The sequence below is a fragment of the Dreissena polymorpha genome, chromosome 2, assembly GCF_020536995.1.
Source record: "Dreissena polymorpha isolate Duluth1 chromosome 2, UMN_Dpol_1.0, whole genome shotgun sequence".
Lineage (NCBI taxonomy): Eukaryota > Metazoa > Mollusca > Bivalvia > Myida > Dreissenidae > Dreissena > Dreissena polymorpha.
Window position 1 is genome coordinate 58,404,413 of NC_068356.1, and position 19,858 is coordinate 58,424,270.

At 36.4% G+C, this 19,858-nt stretch overlaps 1 protein-coding gene across 1 annotated transcript in view; it reads right to left on the reverse strand.

Moving 5' to 3' along the window:
• The window catches only part of LOC127867161 (intermembrane lipid transfer protein VPS13A-like), a 149,691-nt gene that overhangs the window by 11,630 nt on the left and 118,203 nt on the right, over positions 1-19,858 (reverse strand). The window contains exons 69-81 of the mRNA XM_052408201.1: positions 14,276-14,388; positions 12,995-13,145; positions 8,035-8,169; positions 6,511-6,592; positions 5,454-5,523; positions 4,958-5,066; positions 3,975-4,094; positions 3,222-3,352; positions 2,403-2,484; positions 1,622-1,735; positions 1,249-1,324; positions 957-1,120; positions 209-378 (exon numbers count right to left, since the gene is read on the reverse strand). Coding sequence (XP_052264161.1) covers positions 209-378; positions 957-1,120; positions 1,249-1,324; positions 1,622-1,735; positions 2,403-2,484; positions 3,222-3,352; positions 3,975-4,094; positions 4,958-5,066; positions 5,454-5,523; positions 6,511-6,592; positions 8,035-8,169; positions 12,995-13,145; positions 14,276-14,388 — 1,517 coding nt within the window. The remainder of the gene's footprint in view (positions 1-208; positions 379-956; positions 1,121-1,248; positions 1,325-1,621; positions 1,736-2,402; positions 2,485-3,221; positions 3,353-3,974; positions 4,095-4,957; positions 5,067-5,453; positions 5,524-6,510; positions 6,593-8,034; positions 8,170-12,994; positions 13,146-14,275; positions 14,389-19,858) is intronic.

Sequence of the window (19,858 nt, forward strand, 5' to 3'; positions counted from 1 at the left end):
ACACTGAACAAGTTTGAAAAGAATCAGATGAAAACTATGGACTTCATCGTGTAAACAAGAAAAAGTCTAACGCACACACGCACGGACGGACGACGGAAACCACGCCATGACATAAGCTCTTCAGGCCTTCGGCCAGTAGAGCTAAAAACCCTGAAACTTTCAAGTTTTTTTTCAAAGTAAATTTATGAAACACAGATCAAGTTCAAACCTTTTAATGCCCTCAAATGAGCTGCTGGCAAAGTCAATGACCCCACTAGTGGGCCTTGTTACCACGCCAACCAGCCCCTTGCCGACCCCCTTGAAGAACCCCTCCACCCCTTCCTTCTTTGCCCCCTCGATGGGCTTCCGGACAATGCCTGTGACACCATCAAACACGCCCTAGAAAAATATACATCAATTTGATTACACTCACATCCTCCATTATCCATACAAATAGCAGGTCACCTTTTAACAACCTTTTAGTTGGCCAATCAGAGATTTGCTATCTTGATTTAGAAAGTATAAGCACACTAAGCTGGGATACAAAAGTAGAAATGCCACGATTGTTCCATAATGCCATTTTATCCAAGAATATTGCACGTTTAGTTTTAAAACAAAGGTAAAAAATTGAAGCAAAATATAGAATTCTTACGCACAGCACTTTTCCTCAAAATGAACTTCCAACATAAGCAATTTAAAATTAAAACTTCTTATTTTAAGAAATATGCGCTGGACAAAAAAAACATGACATCCAGACAGACAACCTGACTTCAAAATGTGACCCCCGCATACAACTTTGTTGTGATGGGATTCGAAATACATGCCATAAAATACTGTGCACAATTGTGTAGACAGAAGTAATTTTCTGAAACTTGTCTTTTACAATGATCTTAACTGTATAGATATACCTACCATGACAAGCCCTTTCCCACCACATGTGAACCCCTGGACCACATAAACTGTATCAAAACACCTACCATGACAAGCCCCTTGCCACCACGTGCAAATCCCTCGCCCACATTGGCTGGTCTCTTATTCAGAGCCTCTCTACGCTTCTTCTGATACTCATCGTCCAATGTGAGGGCTGCGATCCCCTTGCCCAGGGTCCCTGTGATCCTTGACACAGCCCCAGCTGCCCCTCCTACAACATATGTAGTTTAGAAACTTTCTTAAATGTATCCGTTGCTAGGAGAGAGAAAGTATATATATATATATTTTGAATGTGAATACCTAAATAAAATATTTATTAAATCCATTTAAAGGACGTACCGACAGCGTGTCCAAACAGACTCTTCACTCCCAACATCATGCCTTCAGCAAATTCCTCTGGTCCTTGAATGGCACCCTGAAATAAAGAATGTGTACAGGTAACTGGTAGCCATTGGTGAGACCTTGACAGGTCATGTTTACGGAATATTGTTTTTGGTAACAGTAAAGAGAAACACAATATGTATGTTTATTTTCATGACATTTAATACAACACCATTTAAGTTATGATCCTTCATACAAAGTTTCAATATAAAAAGTTCATATTGTCTGTACACTTCACATTTGAAAAAAGAAATGATAGATATTCCCAGAGAAACAATTTGGTATTCTTCAGTATTCTGACAAAGATGGGCAAACAGTATACCCCACCTACCTGGTAGGGTTCATAGAAGAGGTCCTGCATACCCTCTGCCATGCCTCTCAGCAGGCCGAAGGGGTTTCCCAGCACGTCCAGACCCAGCACCAGCACATACATCTGCTTGACGGCCTGCAGATCAAATCAGACAGAACACTAGAGCTTTTGGCAGTTGTCACTTATACGAATGCACGGCTTTGTCACTGGCATTGCACCAATACCCATGGCTTAGTCCAACACGACAAACTAAGAATTAAATTGATGATAATATAAAATTCACACCCCACTTCATAGTGATGACATTTGTAAAAAGTTTCAAATAAAATGCTTGAGCAATGCAGAAGTAGATTGCTCCACAAACTTACAATATTTTTTATTTTGACGGACCAATTGCCAGACAAATTGACTAATTGCCAGACAATGAATCCAATACACCTCAACTAAAACTTTAGAAGAGGGTTGGTTTATAATAATGTAATCTATATACATGTCCTCCTCTATAGCAGTATTCACAATACCATACATGTAACTCATTGATCAGCTGACCAAGGTTATGCTCCAGCACACCAAGACTGCCTCCCAATAAACTAAAGTAAACTTAATCTCTTTGGCTGGTTAATTAACATTTTATTTTCAGGAAAAAAATAATTCTTTGGATAAAACATGGGTAGATATTTTCTTTGTTTATTGTATTTAAAAAATCAAGTAATGATTCTTACTAGACAGATAAAACAGATGCTACTGTAGTTTAGATCAGCCTTGGTAAATAAAGGGGACGACCCCATCAGACCATGCTTACCTGCCCAGCATAGTGGCCGGTCATCTCTCCAGTGAGCTGCTTGTTGTTGTAGAACATGTGCTCACGCTGGAAGTACCCAAGTCTGAAACAGTCAATCTTTCATATAGAAATGGATTTATCATCCTGCAGTTTGCTCTGATGACATAACAATATATGTCCACTCACTTAAATAAAGGTAAAACATGCAATTTATTCTAAAATGACGTCTTATTGTTGTTTGTCCTGACATCTCTTAATGGTTGTGTGTATGTGTTTGTTTTTTTAGTGATTTTCTTTCATTGAAGGTGCTAAGTAAAATACCATGTATGTGTCAATCAATGTTAAGATTGCTATCTTGCAAAGGCTTGTGGCTGATATTATTGTATACATGTATTCTTAAATAAAGTGTGCATTCTCATTAACAATGAAACAATTGAATGATCCCTTTAAATAATACTTTTTAATATAACAAAACCCATCATCATTAATAACAATAGAATATTGAGAAAATCACTGTTATTTGAATCAATAGCTGAGCAGAGTTTCTCAGCTACATCATACATTTCAAAATACTCTGGAAAAACGGTGCGTAAATCATCATTCATGATCAGCCTGTGCAAGTCGCACAGGTTAATCAGGAACAACATTCTCCGCATTTGTGGTATTTTTCATTTGAAGAAAGTCTTTCTTAGCAAAAACAATATAAGGCAGAAAGTGTCATCCCTGATAAGCCTTTGCAGCCTGCACAGGCTAATCTGGAACAAAACTTGATGCACATGCATTAAACCCCGATTTCCAAGAGGAGGCTCATTTGATTCAAGAATTACAAAAGCTGCTCACTTGAAGACGACGTCCTGTATGTCTGTGAGCACGACACCGACACTCTGCAGGAACACGTTTATCACATTGGACCTGATCTGTGTGGGCTTCCCATCACCACCTCCCCCTTGTAGGGAGAAACTGAGGTGAACCTGTAACAGGGGACCGGTGAACAGACATAGACCGCACATTGGAATCAGTGAATAGATATAGACCTAAGCTGGAAACCGGTGCATTTATACAGAGTTGGGAACCAGTGTATTGATATAGGCCTAAGCTGGTAACCAGTGCCTTTATACAGAGCTGGGAACCATTGAATTGATACAGACCTAAGCTACAAACCAGTGTATTGATATAGACCTAAGCTGGAAACCAGTGCATTTATACAGGGTTGGGAACCAGTGTATTGATGTAGACCCTAGCTGGGAATCAGTGCATTTATAAAGAGCTGGGATCAAGTGAATTGATATCGACCTAAGCTGGAAACCTAGGAACAGAAACAGCCAGTGTTATAATATACATGTAGACCTTGTCTCGGAACCATTGAATATATATAGACCTAAGTTGAAAATCAGTGTATACAAATAGACCGAAAAAATGGGAACCATTGTTTTTCAATAGATAGGATAGGAACCATTGTATAGATCCAAATCTAAGCTGGGAAAAAAATTAAAGATATTAATATACGCTGGAAACCATTAAGAAATTGTTCTGATATATAATATTTTGGGGAACCACAAATTTATTGCCAGTACCTATGGGATGTTAACGTACCTTGATAGGAGATAAATGTAGATGGTCGTAGAACATTTTGTTCTCACTGGCAAGGGACAGACCCATGGTGGTGATCAGGTCCTGTCGGGTCTTTTCTATGTCCTCATCCAACAGCTGTTTCTGAAAGTGCAGGAGACATATGAGACAAGCTGAGGGAAAACATGATTTAATGCATGTGCATAAAGTATCATCACAAATTAGCAGGGATCATATTTTCCCGCAACATCAATCGGTCTGGATTTAAATGGAAAAAAAATGTCCGAAAAATTATATCCGAAATCATTACAAATTACGTTAAAATATATACAATTGATTTTTCCATTCATGAAGGTGGTATAATAAATGTACAAGTTAAATTCCCTTATGCATTTTTTTAAACGGAACATACGAGTTTTTTCGTTTTGATCATTTGCTTTTTCATTGTTGTTTTGTGTGCTGTTTTATCTGACTTTTTTCATCGTTGTCAATATTATCACGAGTGCGAAGAACGAGTGATTTGAATCCATGCATCTAAACTCTCGGTCGTGGGTTATTCAACAACAAACACTAAAGTAAACGAATTATTTCAATTCTTACACGATTTTTACTTAAGATTTATACAATGTACATTATTTTTCTTGTGTTCTATTTTATGTGAAGTTCCGCCCATAAAAATAACTTTCGGCTGTTCTGTCCATCATCCGCGAATTTCATTCATTTATTGCCGGATTATTACGCTGGTGGAAAATGTATCGAAGTAACTGTCAACGATTTAATGGTGGACGAGTACACATTTAGGACCGATAAGTGTGCTAGATATAAGGAAGTCTTTTTTAAACAAAAGTCCTATCAAAGCAATTAGTGTTGTCCCTTATGTGCATATAAAAACTAAACAGGCTGATTTCGGACAACACTTTATGCACATGCAGTAAGCCCTGTTTTCCTGTTAGTAAGACAAGCTCATTTATCTCAACTCAACACTGAGCTATCTATTCTTCCCCAACCTGTTGCTCACTGGTAACGTCCTGGTCTGCTGAGAACATCTCCAGTAGATTATTGAGGAAGCCCTGGTCTACCTTTACCTGCATCTCCTGAATCAGCACCTTAAAATACCTGCAACATGTGTAACAATTAGAGAATACTCTATTATCAGAATTTGTTTGATTTTCCATCTTTGTTACAAAATTATAATAGAAAATGCAATAAGAATAGTAACATGATTCAATGAAATAAATTATATGGGCCATGCTCTGTGAAAAGGGGGTTTAATGACAGTGCGTAAAGTGTCAGTAATCAGGGACATGCCTTTTTGCTTTAATGATATCTTTCGTTTAAAGAAAGTCTTCTCTAAGCAGAAATCCAGTTTTGGCGGAAAGTGTCTTCCCAGATTAGCCTGTGTGGACTGCACAGGCTAATATGAGAAAACAGTTTACACACATGCATTAAAGCCCTTTTTCACAGAGCGCTGCTCATATGGTCTGATTTATGCATTAGGCTTACTTCATCTGTGAAACGTTGCTGTGCTCATGTTTCCTCAACATCATGCTGACTTCTGTGAAAGGCTTCGGAACTGAAAATTACAAATAGAAACTCATTTTGGGAAAACTGGGCTGGGAAATGCATGTGCGTATAGTGCTGTCCCATATAAGCCTGTTCAGTCAGCACAGGCTAATCAGGGACGACATTTTCCACCAAAACTGGATTTTTGTTTAGGAAAGACCGCACTTAAACTATAAATTCCAAATAAAGCAGAAAGTGTTGCTTCTTATAGGCCTAAGCGGACTACACAAACTAAACTGAGATGAAACTTTTATTCACATGGAATGATGGATTACGCACAGTTTTCCCAGAACAAGGCTCAAAAGATCCTCACAACAAAAAACATATTCTGTTTGAATTCACGAGTTTTACGCTGTATGAGGAACACTGTTTATTATATACCTATTAAAAACTTAACAAAATACAGGCTTTATCAATTAGTGTACCACATGTAGATAGAAAAAACCTGTATTTTCCTACTTGCTGTATTTGGTTCCTGTATAACCATCTTAGCTGGAATACCATCATCATAAAATATCACCCATATAAAGCATAGTCAAATTACTTGCACAATGTTTTATCATTACATGAACAATATTTAATTCAAGAAGGATTTTCTCCTATGCAAGTCAGGGAAACTAAAATTCCTAAACTTTCACTGTGAATTAAAACCTTGTCCTTTATGAAAGGAAATTTGGCTCCACACATTGCCTGGTGTACACAATCTTACCACTAACTGCAAACACAATCTTACCCCTATCTGCAGACACACTCTTACCACTATCTGCAGACACAATCTTACCCCTATCTGCAGACACAATCTTACCCCTATCTGCAGACACAATCTTACCCCTATCTGCAGACACAATCTTACCCCTATCTGCAGACACAATCTTACCCCTATCTGCAGACACAATCTTACCCCTATCGGCAGACACAATCTTACCCCTATCTGCAGACACAATCTTACCCCTATCTGCAGACACAATCTTACCCCTATCTGCAGACAAACTCTTACCGCTATCTGCAGCTACTGATTTGGGTGGAGGCATGGGGGACAGGATTGTTGGGAACACAGCTCCAGCCACCTGGTTATCCATCTTGTAACAGAAGAAATCATATAAAAAGTATTGCTACAGAAGAAATCATATCAATAGTATTGCTACAGAAGAAATCATATCAATAGTATTGCTATTGATATTTTTATTGTTCTTAGTTTCATGTAATTTTCAACAGTAATTTAGTCAGCTCAAATAATCAACCCACATTTTTCCGGGGCTAACATGTGAACCAGTACTAAGTGCAAATACTGCACCAGTAATTGACAACTGCTCTACTTGATTCAGATGTTAGGGGGGGGGGGGGGATTTCATGACCAATCACCAAACAAGTCAAGAAAGCCAAGTTGGGGATAGACCAGCCTTCCTCTGATTTAAAGTCCAGGGTTCTACCAACTGAGCTACCCGGCACTATTAATATACGCCCACATTTTTTCATAACAATTTCATTCAAAAGAAAGATCTAAACTAGAGCTCTGTGGGTAGGGTTTAAAAAACAACACAAGTTTAGAGAGCAATTAAGCCATATAATTGACTAAACATACTCACCACTTTTTGCAATTATTTAGTCTGTTATAATATATAATAGCTCAAGTGGACTATTATTATAATGCAAAAAAACTTGGATTGCTAATCAATTAAATTCAAATTTTATTATGAACAAAAGCATAGTCCTGAATTACCAATGAAGTCAAATCCAATTACTTAAGAAGAAAAACTGTGTTATGTATAGCAAATGAAGGTTAAGTCAAATTACATATGAATGAAAACTGTGTCATGTATAACCAATGATGTCAAGTCAAATATCATATAAATGAAAACTGTGTCATGTATAATATATGAAGTCAAATCAAATTACCTTTGAATGAAGACTCTGTCATGTATAACCAATGAAGTCAAGTCGGTTTTAATATGAATGAAAACTGTGTCATGAATAACCAAAGAAGTCAAGTCAAATTACATATGAATGAAAACTGTGTCATGCATAACCAATGAAGTCAAGTCAAATTACAAAGGAATGAAAGCTGTGTCATGTATAACCAATGAAGTCAAGTCAAATTACATATGAATGAAAACTGTGTCATGTATAACCAATGAAGTCAAGTCAAATTACATTATAAGTGAAAACAATGTCTGAGAATCACAGTAATTGATATGTTGTTTTTTAACTTTTAACATTTTTTTTTCAGTGATAATATTAGACTCAAGTCATTTACTGTTACTAAATTTCAGGTAGTTGAAGTCATGGTTGATATAAGTCCAATTATGTAATTAAAATGTTGTAAATCTTTTTTCAGTTTGTGTTTTTTGTTCAAAAGCCCAAGCATGATATAGAAAGTCTACTGAAGAGTGTCAAACCTTTTAATTGTTATGCCAATTACATACCAGTAAAGAATAAAATGGTGCAAACATTTTTGTTTTCTATACTTATTTTAAAATGGTTGAACAATATCGGTGAGCTCTTATTTATAAGATGCTTTTACCTGCACTCTGTTGATCTTTGCATGAAACTGCACCTGATGTGGTGATGTCTTGTACTGAAGCCAGAGTCCGTTCTCAAAACTGCGCCTGATATGTCTTTTGTTTGGTTTAAACATCATCATTTCCGCAAAGTTGATCTGAAAACATTCATTTTACTGAAAAACATAGACCATAGAAAACATCTGCCTCTAATTTCAGCTGAATTAAGTGTCAGATGAGTTGTCTATGTTCTTGATCCTAGATATGGCAAAACTGATTGCAGCCAATCTTCATTTCTTCATTATAATCTACCCATTAAGGTATAAACTATAAAAGTTTGACCAAAAGCATTCAAACAGCAGTTGCATACACAGTTTTTTAGGGACTATATTTTCTTTTGAGAGAAAAGAGACAAACCACCATAATTCAGCCAAAACTGGTGGCAGCATAAAATGCTGTTCATATATATATATATAGTGATCAATGTAACATTCAGGTCATCAGGCTGCAAAATTTTAAGCAAAAACATACAACCCACAATTTTGGCACTGTATATCCTATGTGGAAACAAGAGGCCCATGGGGGCCTGAATCGCTCTACTGGCTGGAATCAATAGGGCTCAAGCCCTTGATAGTATGAACAATCTGAGTAAGTTTAAAATAAACAGACCAAAAATGGGAAATTTATCGCATAAACAAGAAGAAACTTAAAATTTAAACATCAAATGGCTCCTTTTCAACAATAAGTTGGACAAATTTTTTTCACTCTCAATGGGGTTCTGGCCCTTGATGATATAAAACATCCATTGAAGTTTCAAAAGGATAGAACTTTATATGTAAAGAAAACAAGAAATGTGTTTGTCGGAAACACTATGTCCCCTTCTGCGCCCCTTTTTGTTTTACCTTTGACCTTGAAGGATGACCTTGACCTTGACATTTCACCACTCGAAATATGCAGCTCCATGAGATACACATGCATGCCAAATATGAAGTTGCTATCTTCAATATTGCAAAAGTTATGGCAAAATGTTAAAGATTTTCATTTTTTCTCAAATTCAATGGGAGATAATTCTGGACTTATAACTCCAATATTGCTCATTTTCAATAGGGTTTGACTCATCATTCAGATCAAGACACTGTGCAAGTTGGGAAATGATTGGATGAAAACTGTAGACTTTTTTGCATAAACAAGCCTTATTTCACAATTTTCTCAAATTCAAGGGGAGATAATTCACGACTTTTTACTCTGATGTAACCCATTTTCAATAGGGTTCGAGTCCTCATTAATATAAAGACACTGAACAAGTTTGAAAAGAATCGGATGAAAATTGTGGACTTTATTGCGTAAACAAGCCTTATTTCACATGACATGACGCCTTATCTATGATCGCTCCGCCCACTAGAATTGATCCACCAATCAGCGATCAATTAATCGGGCGCACTCGTTAGCAACGACCTGTCCGCCATTTTCTAGACAAGCTACATGTTTAGGTTCACTTTTATTCCAACGAGTTTCTTTTGTTTTCCTCTTAAAATAACAATTAAAAATGGTTAAACGGTGTCAATGGGGATTATGTAACTCGGACAATCGATATCCTGAAAGATTAGTTGGTGACATTTAATTTATATCGTTTTCAAAGCCGAAAAGAGATCTTGAGAATCGTAAGAGATGTATAATACATGCCGTCGTCATCACAAACAACTGAACATCAACACTGTCAAAGACAATTATAATATATTTTTATCGGATATACTAGCAGATTTAAATAGTAAATGTTATCGATCTGATTATCACATAATGTTTAACTTTTTTTTAGATAGTTTTATCAGTTACTAGGTCAGAAGCGAGCTTCATCTGCATTACTTAAAGAGAAATAAAACCCAGCATGAAGCCTAACTCATGCTGTGTTTTATTACTCTGATAGTAATGCACTTAATTGACATCATACATGTTATTTGAAGGTGACATGTGATATTATCTTATTAACGGTATCTACACATTTGCACTCATGTGGTGTCACCAATAAACACTTTTAATCCACACTAGGAGCTCGAATGCCTAGATCTCATTTTTTAAACGAGTTTCGTTTATTTTGTTCGGATTAAAAAACGGAAATGAAATATGGCAAAACGGTGTAAAAAGGGTTAATGCAACTCTGACATTTGGTATCCAGAAAGATAAGTTAGATGAATTAAATTTATACCATTTCCAACGCGGCAATGCGGTCTTGACAAGAGCGAGTGGAAGCTTCAAGAATAACCGAGATCCCCTTTATAGAACATTAATTTATTTCACAAACTTGAAATGTCATATAAGCAATAACTAAGCATTATTAAGTATGTATTATGTCACGTGTGCATGTAAAATAATTGAGAATTTTGGTACTCAATTTGAGTAACTTTACGAAATCCCCATTAAAAATCGCGTTTCTATGTGTGTCAGAAACAAGTGAAAACCATTTTGTTATTATTTTAATAAAGACGTATCGATAAATGCTATTGTAAAAAAGTTATTATTACTGAAATTAGTTAACCAATAAATGCAGTTACTTCGGGGAAGTCGGTACCTGCGCGAGCGTCTGATATTGGTAGCTTTATTAATTTATAATAGCCTGACCGTATTCCATTTCGTACAACGCTAATTTTATATCAGACAATGTCCAAACTTACTGTGTTGTTTTTGCGCTTTAAATTATAGTGATTGATAAATGTCCCATAAGCAATGTTTAATATGATTAATATCACTTTTATACGCAATAACATGTGGGATTGAGGTACCCACCCGGCGTCAGAAAGCGCGTAAAACTTCACCGAATTCCCAGTTATAAAGCGCTATTTCGTGTCAAATACACGGGTAGGGGGGCACATGTTTCCGTAATAATTTTGTTAATAACACGGGTAAATACCGGTGAAGTGTTAATTTATTGCAAATACCACCATTACACGTAATAACAGGTTCGATTTCGGTAAGCGCGCAAGCGTTTGAGAGCGTGTTTAATGTACCGATTTACTCGTTATAAATAGCTGATGTTCTCTTTAATCGTATATTTTTTGCATTTGCAGAATAACTAAATGGCATCAACCCCTTTACAAGTGTAATATGGTGTTAAACAAGTCCATAAAATCATCCGGAATATCGCGTAAATCTATATGCAGTCTATAGGCAAAGAAGCCATTTTGGTGTTAGCTTGTCTAGGTTTTCTTCCCGCTGAGCCACGTGATTAAGTGGGCGGAGCAATCACTGATAAGGCGTCATGTCAATTCTGGACTTTTTACTCTGATGTAACCCATTTTCGATAGGGTTTGAGTCCTCATTATTATAAAGACACTGACCAAGTTTGAAAAGAATCGGATGAAAACTGTGGACATAATCGCGTAAACAAGAAAAAGTCTAACACATGCACAGACGACAGAAACCACGCCATGACATAAGGTCTCCAGGCCTTCAGCCAGTAGAGCTTAAAACGAAAACCGGCCATTATTCTGCCAAAACTCATCGCACTTAAAATTCTTCTCTCTACGAGCATCTTCTAATTAAGTTCATTTAACTTTGAAAGTTTGAGCAGAAATCTCCTAGTAATTGAAGAGGATTTAAGGACTCAAGTTTCTGAACAATCATAAGTACTGGAGGACAAGAGTAATGGTTAATTCCTCTCACTCCATGTAGGCATAAAAATCAGTTCAATTTTTTTTTTATCGTATGGGTTTCAGTATCCTCATATACTCAAAGCAATTCTAAATTTCCAGTAAAAGCCTCATTAGATTAATGTAATGTCAAGTTTGAACATCATCAAACAAGTCAAAAGCTGATCTGCATTCATTTAAGCAGCACAATTATGGTTGTTATCCCCACGCTTTTTGAAAAAAAGGTGGGGATATTGTGGTTATCTCTGCCGTCCGTCCGTCTGTCTGTCTGTCCGTCCGTCCTGGCCACTATCTCCTCCTACACTAAAAGCACTAGAACCTTGAAACTTACACACATGGTAGCTATGAGCATATGTGCGACCCTGCACTATTTGGAATTTTGATCTGACCCCTGGGTCAAAAGTTATAGCGGTTGGGGTGGGGCCGCGTCAGAAATTATCACTCATTTTTTTAGGTTATTTTACATTTACTTCTTTATTTCTACACCGATTCACTTCAAATTGATACTGGACCTCTCTTATGACAATACGGTCAATCTCAACCATGCATAGCCCCATTCCCAACCCTGGGGCGCCCCGCCCACATAGGCCACACCCACCAAAAATTTCCATTTACTATAATTTTTTCATTTCTACACGCATTCACTTCAAATTGATACTGAACTTTTGTCATGACATTAGGGTCAATCTCAACTATGCATGGCCCCAATCCCAACCCTGGGGCGCCCGCCCACATAGGCCACACCCACCAAAAAATTCCATTTACTATAATTTTTTCATTTCTACACGGATTCACTTCAAATTGATACTGAACTTCTCTTATGACATTAGGGTCAATTTCAACTATGCATGGCCCCATAACCAACCCTGGGGCCCCGCCCACATAGACCACACCCACCCAAAATTGCCTTTTACTATAATTTCTTCATTTCTACACCGATTCACTTCAAATTGATACTGAACCTCTCTTATGACAATACGGTCAATCTCAACTATGCATGGCCCCATTACCAACCCTGGGGCACACCTAGGTCAAACATTCGGCGAGGGGATACGCGTCGGCCTCTGCCGCGCCATTTCTAGTGTTAAATTGCTGTTTTTGTGAATACTAAATTTTTCAAACGAGACATTTGAGATGAAAACAAAAAAGGTTATATTATCTATTAGATTTTATTCATGTCATAAAAAGCATATGCCATAAAAGAAGATAATCAGATTTAAAAAAAATCAAGAAATATTTCTCCTCCGGTTTAAGTTTCTATCAAATAATTACTTAGGGTCAAAGTTATGAAAGGCTGTCCCCAATCAAAAAATCAACCACTAATTTCCACAAATCTTACCTCCATTTTGTCAATGGTGAGTCTCTCAGGCTGTATTTTACCCGCCAGTTTCTCAGTATCCCACTTCTGATAGGCCGTCTCCAGGGCCGCAGTGGTCTTCATGTTGAGAGCTTTGAACCGCTTCCTCTTCTCCTCCCAGATGATCCCCGAACTGAAAGTTACATAATATTATAGCCTATTATTTGTCTTGCTCTTGGAAAAAAGGGGGCTTAATGCATGAGCAACCCAGATTTACATGTGCAGTCCCCAAAAGCTAATCAGATAAGATACTTTGCACTTATATTGATTTTTTTTAAAGGAATCTTCTACTAAGCAAAAATCCAGTTTAGGAGGAAAGTTTCACCCCTGATTAGTCTGTACCGACTAAACAGTCTTATCTACTTTCTTACTTATAAGTAACCTTGTTACTATCACTAAGTTACCTTTTTACTATCACTAAGTTACCTTTTTACTATCACTAAGTTACCTTGTTACTATCACAAAGTTACCTTGTTACTATCACAAAGTTAGATTGCAACTATCCCTAAGTTACATAGCAACTATGTTACATTGCTGCTATCACTAAGTTACCTTGATACTATCTCTAAGATACATTGCTTCTATCTCTAAGTTACCTTGTTACTATCTCTAAGATTCTAAGGTACATTGCTACTATTACTAAATTTACTTTTTACTATCACTTAGTTACCTTCTTACTATCTTTAAGATAAATTGCTAATATCTCTAAGTTACATTGTTTTTATCACTAAGTTACCGTAATAATATCACTAAGTTACCTTGCTACTTTCTCTAAGTTACCTTGTTACTATCTCTAAGTTACCTTGTTACTATCTCTAAGTTACCTTGTTACTATCTCTAACTTACCTTGCTACTATCACTAAGTAACAATTGCATCTATCCCTAAGTTACATTGCAACTATCTCAAAGTTAAATTGCTACTATCACTACGATACATTGCTACCATCTCTTAGATACATTGCTACTATCTCTAAGTTAACATGTTACTATCTCTAAGTTACAAAAACTGATATATCTAAGTTACCTTGCTACTATTTCTAAGATACACTGCTACTATCTAAGTTACCTTGTTACCATCTCTAAGTTACCTTGCTGATATCTCTAAGTTACATTGCTACTATCTCTAAGATACACTGCTTCTGTCTATGTTACCTTGTTACTATCTCTAAGTTATATTGCTGATATCTCTAAGTAAAATTGCTACTATCTCTAAGCTACATTGCTACTATCTCTAAGTTACCTTGCTACTATCTCTAAGTGTACCTTGTAATGCCAAGGTAGGCCACCTCTCTCTGTGTGAAGTTGTTCACCAGAGACAGTCCTATGTCCTGTATACTGACAGTTATCTCCTGTTCCAGTCTCTCCAGTTCTCCTGCCTGCAAAAGTTTATTATATCTTATCCCTGCATTGATGAAATAACACCCAGTGACATAAACTTTATTGTATTTCCAAACTTTGGAATAAATGTGCCATGTAATAACACAGTGACGTAAATTGGCAACAGCCAATAGCTTTTTTTATTACCTAAAAAAATGTTCCACTTCTTCAAAATACAAGAAACCGTCGGAGACGGGTGATGCTCCACAAAGTGTTTTTTTTGTCACAATATTGCACTATTTATTCAGATGAAAGGAAACGTCTAGTAGTTGGGGGGACAAGAATTGCACTATATGTACAGTTAATGGAAAATTTAAAAGGGCCATAACTCTGTGAAAAATCATCCGACCAGAACCGGCTGATAGTATGCACATCTCCTCTTGGTAGTGAAGCTTCCCATAAAGTTTAATTGAATTCCGGTCATTAATTGCTGAGAAATAGCCCGGACAAAATTTGTGCACGGACAGACAGACACACGGACACATGCACAGACAGACTTTATGCTCCCCCCCCCAAAAAAAAATTGGGGTAGCATAAAAACTAACCAAACCTGGATGGTACTCACCAATCTTTCGTGACTAGGTAAACAAGCAAATTCGTTGAATTGATATCCCCCGCCAATATGCTTCTGGACACAGAAGTGTTATATTTGACGATCTAAAAAGCATTTTTTCGAGATACAAAGGGCCAAAACTCCGTAATAAACAGATGGTGTACAATGCAATTTGGCGTGCATCATCCTCTTACCTATTTTATACTCATACCAAGTTTCAATGAAATCCGCCTAAGCACTTCCAAGATATGGCTCCGGACACAACAAAAGCATTTTTTCAAGATACAAAGGGCCATAACTCCGTTATTAACAGATGGTGTACAATGTCATTTGGCGTGCATCATCCTCTTATCCATATGTATACTCATACCAAGTTTCAATGAAATCCACCAACGCACTTCCAAGATATGGCTCTGGACACATAAGTGCCGGACGGACAGATGGAAGGACGGACGGACAGACGGACTGACAACGCCAAAACAATATCCCTCCGCCTATGGCGGTAGATAATAAACAAAATTTTTAACCCAAACTAACCAGGCATAATGTTTGATGCTGTTTGGTTATTGTGTGCACTTTAAACTTAATTCAGTACAAGATATACAACCTTTGCACATCAAGTCATTTTAAATTGACTAGGACAGTGAGTGAACAGATTTGAATATGTATGCATAAGATCTCTATTGTAACGCTCATAACAAGTTGTATGTACTCTTTTTTTAAGCAGGTTATGAAACAATTATTGTCAACAATATATAATTGTTTCCTAAATCTTGGACAAATAAAAGAATTATGTAACAAAAATTAAGAGAAATGCAGGCTTCAAACTGAAAATTAATAATAACATTGATAAATGGAGGAATGAAAAAAGTTCTTTGCATTTTTGAGTATTTCAGTCAATTGTAAATAGAAAATGTTTGTTTATGTTGGTGAATAAGACACATCATCTTCAAAATCTGTCAAACAGCAAAGTGTGCAAGATTAACAGATATGCAAGATTACTCGATAACTGTAATTTGACGGCTTGTTATCATTAACAAAATCCAAAATACTAAAAGTTTAAGTTCACCCTCTACCACTTAGATACATATTTTTAGGTGTGGTCCCATGGAAAGTTAAATTTAATTAAAGACCTTTCTTACTAGATTAAAGTTTTAAAGTCATCATTTATAACCCTTAGATATCAATGAGCAGCAAAAAGCATGAAACCTGAACAGACTGCGAGTTACTTGCAGGCTGTTTTGGTTTAATGCTGTTTGCACATGGCTGTTTTCACTTGGCTTCTGAGTGGGAAAGGGTTAATATTATATTACATACATGTATTAAATGTTTAAGTGTTCCGGGCATGAAAACTGTATATGATTCACATATGTAACATATATAACAAGAGCACCGCATAACGGGTGCCACGGTCGGCTACGGGCGCAGTTTTGAATAAATGAAAGCTTGTCAGATTATTTTTTTTTAGAGGTCACAGTGACCTTGACCTTTGACCTAGTGACCCCAAAATGGGTGTGGCGTGTAGAACTCATCAAGGTGCATTTACATATGAAGTTTCAAAGTTGTAGTTGGAAGCACTTTGATTTTAGAGACAATGTTAAGGTTTTAGCATGATGCGTACGGCCGACGTCGGACGACCAGCTGGCTATGACCATACCTCGGGTTTTCTGCGAAAACGCCGAGCTAAAAAATATTTCACACTTAGATCTTCCATAACACCAACATTCAGGACTTTAAGAAGTGTTTGATAAAGTACATGAAGGATGTGAACAATAGGTTCATGTTTTTTTAGTGTCTTTAATTCCTTTAATTAATTGGTCAAATCTTTAGCAAATCAATTCCTGTATCTTATGAATTTAATTCTGAACAAAAAAAAAAACCTTAACAAATGCACACACTCCAACAAATAATCACATTGTAAATAATGTTTGCAACTTTAACTATTAACAGTGAGTCTGGATATCACTTGGCTTCAAATGTATTAAAAATGTATGAAAAAGATTTCCCCATCTGCAAATGCACCTTATCAATATGAGTTACCTATTGAAAAGTATGTCTGACACACTGAATACAATTGCTAACACTTGTGATGCTATTCATACCTTCTGTGGAGCTTTCAACTTTTACACAAAAGTATATATTTTGAGTTGAAAAACATAATTATTCAAACAATAATTTAAATTAGTAAAATTACCCAGGCATTTTCCTGATGATTCTGAACTCATGATGCTGCCATATATATGTCACAGACCATTGAACTGCTGTGTCATAAATGAATATCTCTACAATATTTGAATAGCTCTGCCAGAATTGAATAGCCCTACCAGAATAAAGTAGCCCTATCTGCGTGTAAAAGAGATAATGCATAGTAAACTTGCAAAACAGATGAAGCAAGGGTAAAAATTCACAAAACAAGGGCTGTTTGTAAAACATGCATGCCCCCCATATGGGCTCTCCGTTGTAGTGAGTGCCATTGTGTGAATATGTTTTTTGTCACTGTGACCTTGACCTTTGACCTAGTGACCTGAAAATCAATAGGGGTCATCTGCCAGTTATGATCAATGTACCTATGAAGTTTCATGATCCTAGCCATAAGCATTCTTGAGTTATCATCCAGACACCATTTTACTATTTCGGGTCACCGTGACCTTGACCTTTGACCTAGTGACCTGAAAATCAATAGGGGTCATCTGCAAGTCATGATCATTCTACCTATCAAGTTTCATGATCCTAGGAATAAGCGTTTTTCAGTTATCATCTGGAAACCATTTTACTATTTCGGGTCATCGTGACCTTGACCTTTGACCTAGTGACCTGAAAATCAATAGGGGTCATCTGCGAGTCATGATCAATCTACCTATCAAGTTTCATGATCCTAGGCCTAAGCGTTCTTGAGTTATCATCCGGAAACCATTTTACTATTTCGGGTCACTGTGACCTTGACCTTTGACCTAGTGACCTCAAAATCAATAGGGGTCATCTGCGAGTCCTGATCAATCTACCTATCAAGTTTCATGATCCTAGGCCTAAGCGTTCTTCAGTTATCATCCGGAAACCATTTTACTATTTCGGGTCACTGTGACCTTGACCTTTGACCTAGTGACCTGATTATCAAAAGGGGTCATCTGCGAGTCATGATCAATCTACCTATCGAGTTTCATGATCCTATCCTAAGCGTTCTTGAGTTATCATCGGGAAACCATTTTACTATTTCGGGTCACCGTGACCTTGACCTTTGACCTAGTGACCTCAAAATCAATAGGGGTCATCTGCGAGTCATGATCAATGTACCTATGAAGTTTCATGATCCTAGGCCCAAGCTTTCTTGAGTTATCGTCTGACAACCACCTGGTGGACGGACCGACCGACAGACTGACTGACCGACATGAGCAAAGCAATATACCCCCTCTTCTTCAAAGGGGGGCATAAAAATAAATGTAGCAGAAGTGTTAAACTAACAAACTGGTTGCAAGGCAAATAACTAGCACACTAATTTCTATTAAAATGAATTATATTCCAAGAAAGTGATTTAACTTTGGAAACAATCAAATAAACATGGCTCTTCCTTCCATTGAAAACTTGTATGCTCATTCATGAACACCAAGACAAACTTTATCAAACCAGTGATTTGTTAAGAACATCACTCAGTAAGCAGCTAACATAGTAGATTAAAATGTTTACAAGATTGTACATTGCATAAAACACTCGGCAAACAGATTTAACCTTTGATTTGGTGTAGAGCTGTGATAAATAAACATAAATAAATAAACAAATGAACAAACTTTTAATTTCAAACTTCAAATGAAAGATATAACTTGTTCTTTTTATGCATTCAAACCTTTGAGTCTTTTTAACATAGAAAAATACATTAATATGAAGTCATATGATGGGCATATATAATTGCATAAATCCAACTTTATATTTTAATGTTATTTTCACTCGTAGCCAAATTAAATTTATAAATATGGGATTGAGAAATGCTGATAACTTTAAAGCTGTTTGATATGAAAACAATACCTCAAAATGTGTTACACTTACTTGTAGTTAAGTATTGTATTAGTATTAGTTTTAGTACTATTCATTTGTTGACCACCTATACGAAAATCGAAACTATAGTTGATATATAGGATATGGTTCCTTAGTGAATATTAAAATTGTTTCATTTAGAGGGAAATCTATAAGGTTTAAAGTAAAATTTCCATCTATATACACTAGTCAATTTAATTTTATCATACCCCAGCGTCAACAATCTATGCAAAAAAAACCATATAGATGATCCAGGGGTATGTATGCGAAAAAAAAATATTTTGTAACAATTATACAATACATTAAATATTTGATAAACAAATAAAAGGACAAACAGCAAAAAACATACACAAACATGATCTAGGGATATGTATGTGACAACATTTCTTTCGTAACAATTATACAATACATTAAATATTTGAAAAACAAATAAAAAGACAAACAGCAAAAAACATACACAAACATGATATAGGTGTATGTATGCGTCAAAATTACTTTTATATCAATTATGCAATACATTAAATATTTAAAGAGATGTGTTTGTCAGAAACACAATGCCCCCTAATGCGCCACTTTGATACATGTTTTTTGACCTTTGACCTTGAAGGATGACCTTGACCTTTCACCACTCAAAATGTGCAGCTCCATGAGATACACATGCATGCCAAATATCAAGTTGCTATGTGAAGGGACATAGAAGTTATGAGCAGTTTTCGAAAACCTAAACGCGAAAACTGACGGAAGGACAGACGACAGACAGACTGACGGACGGTCCGATCACTATATGCCCTCCTTTGGGGGCATAAAAACAAATAAAAATACAAACAGAAAAAACCATACATAAACATGAATAGTCAACAAGACTTGGATGTATGAACTCTATGAGTGCT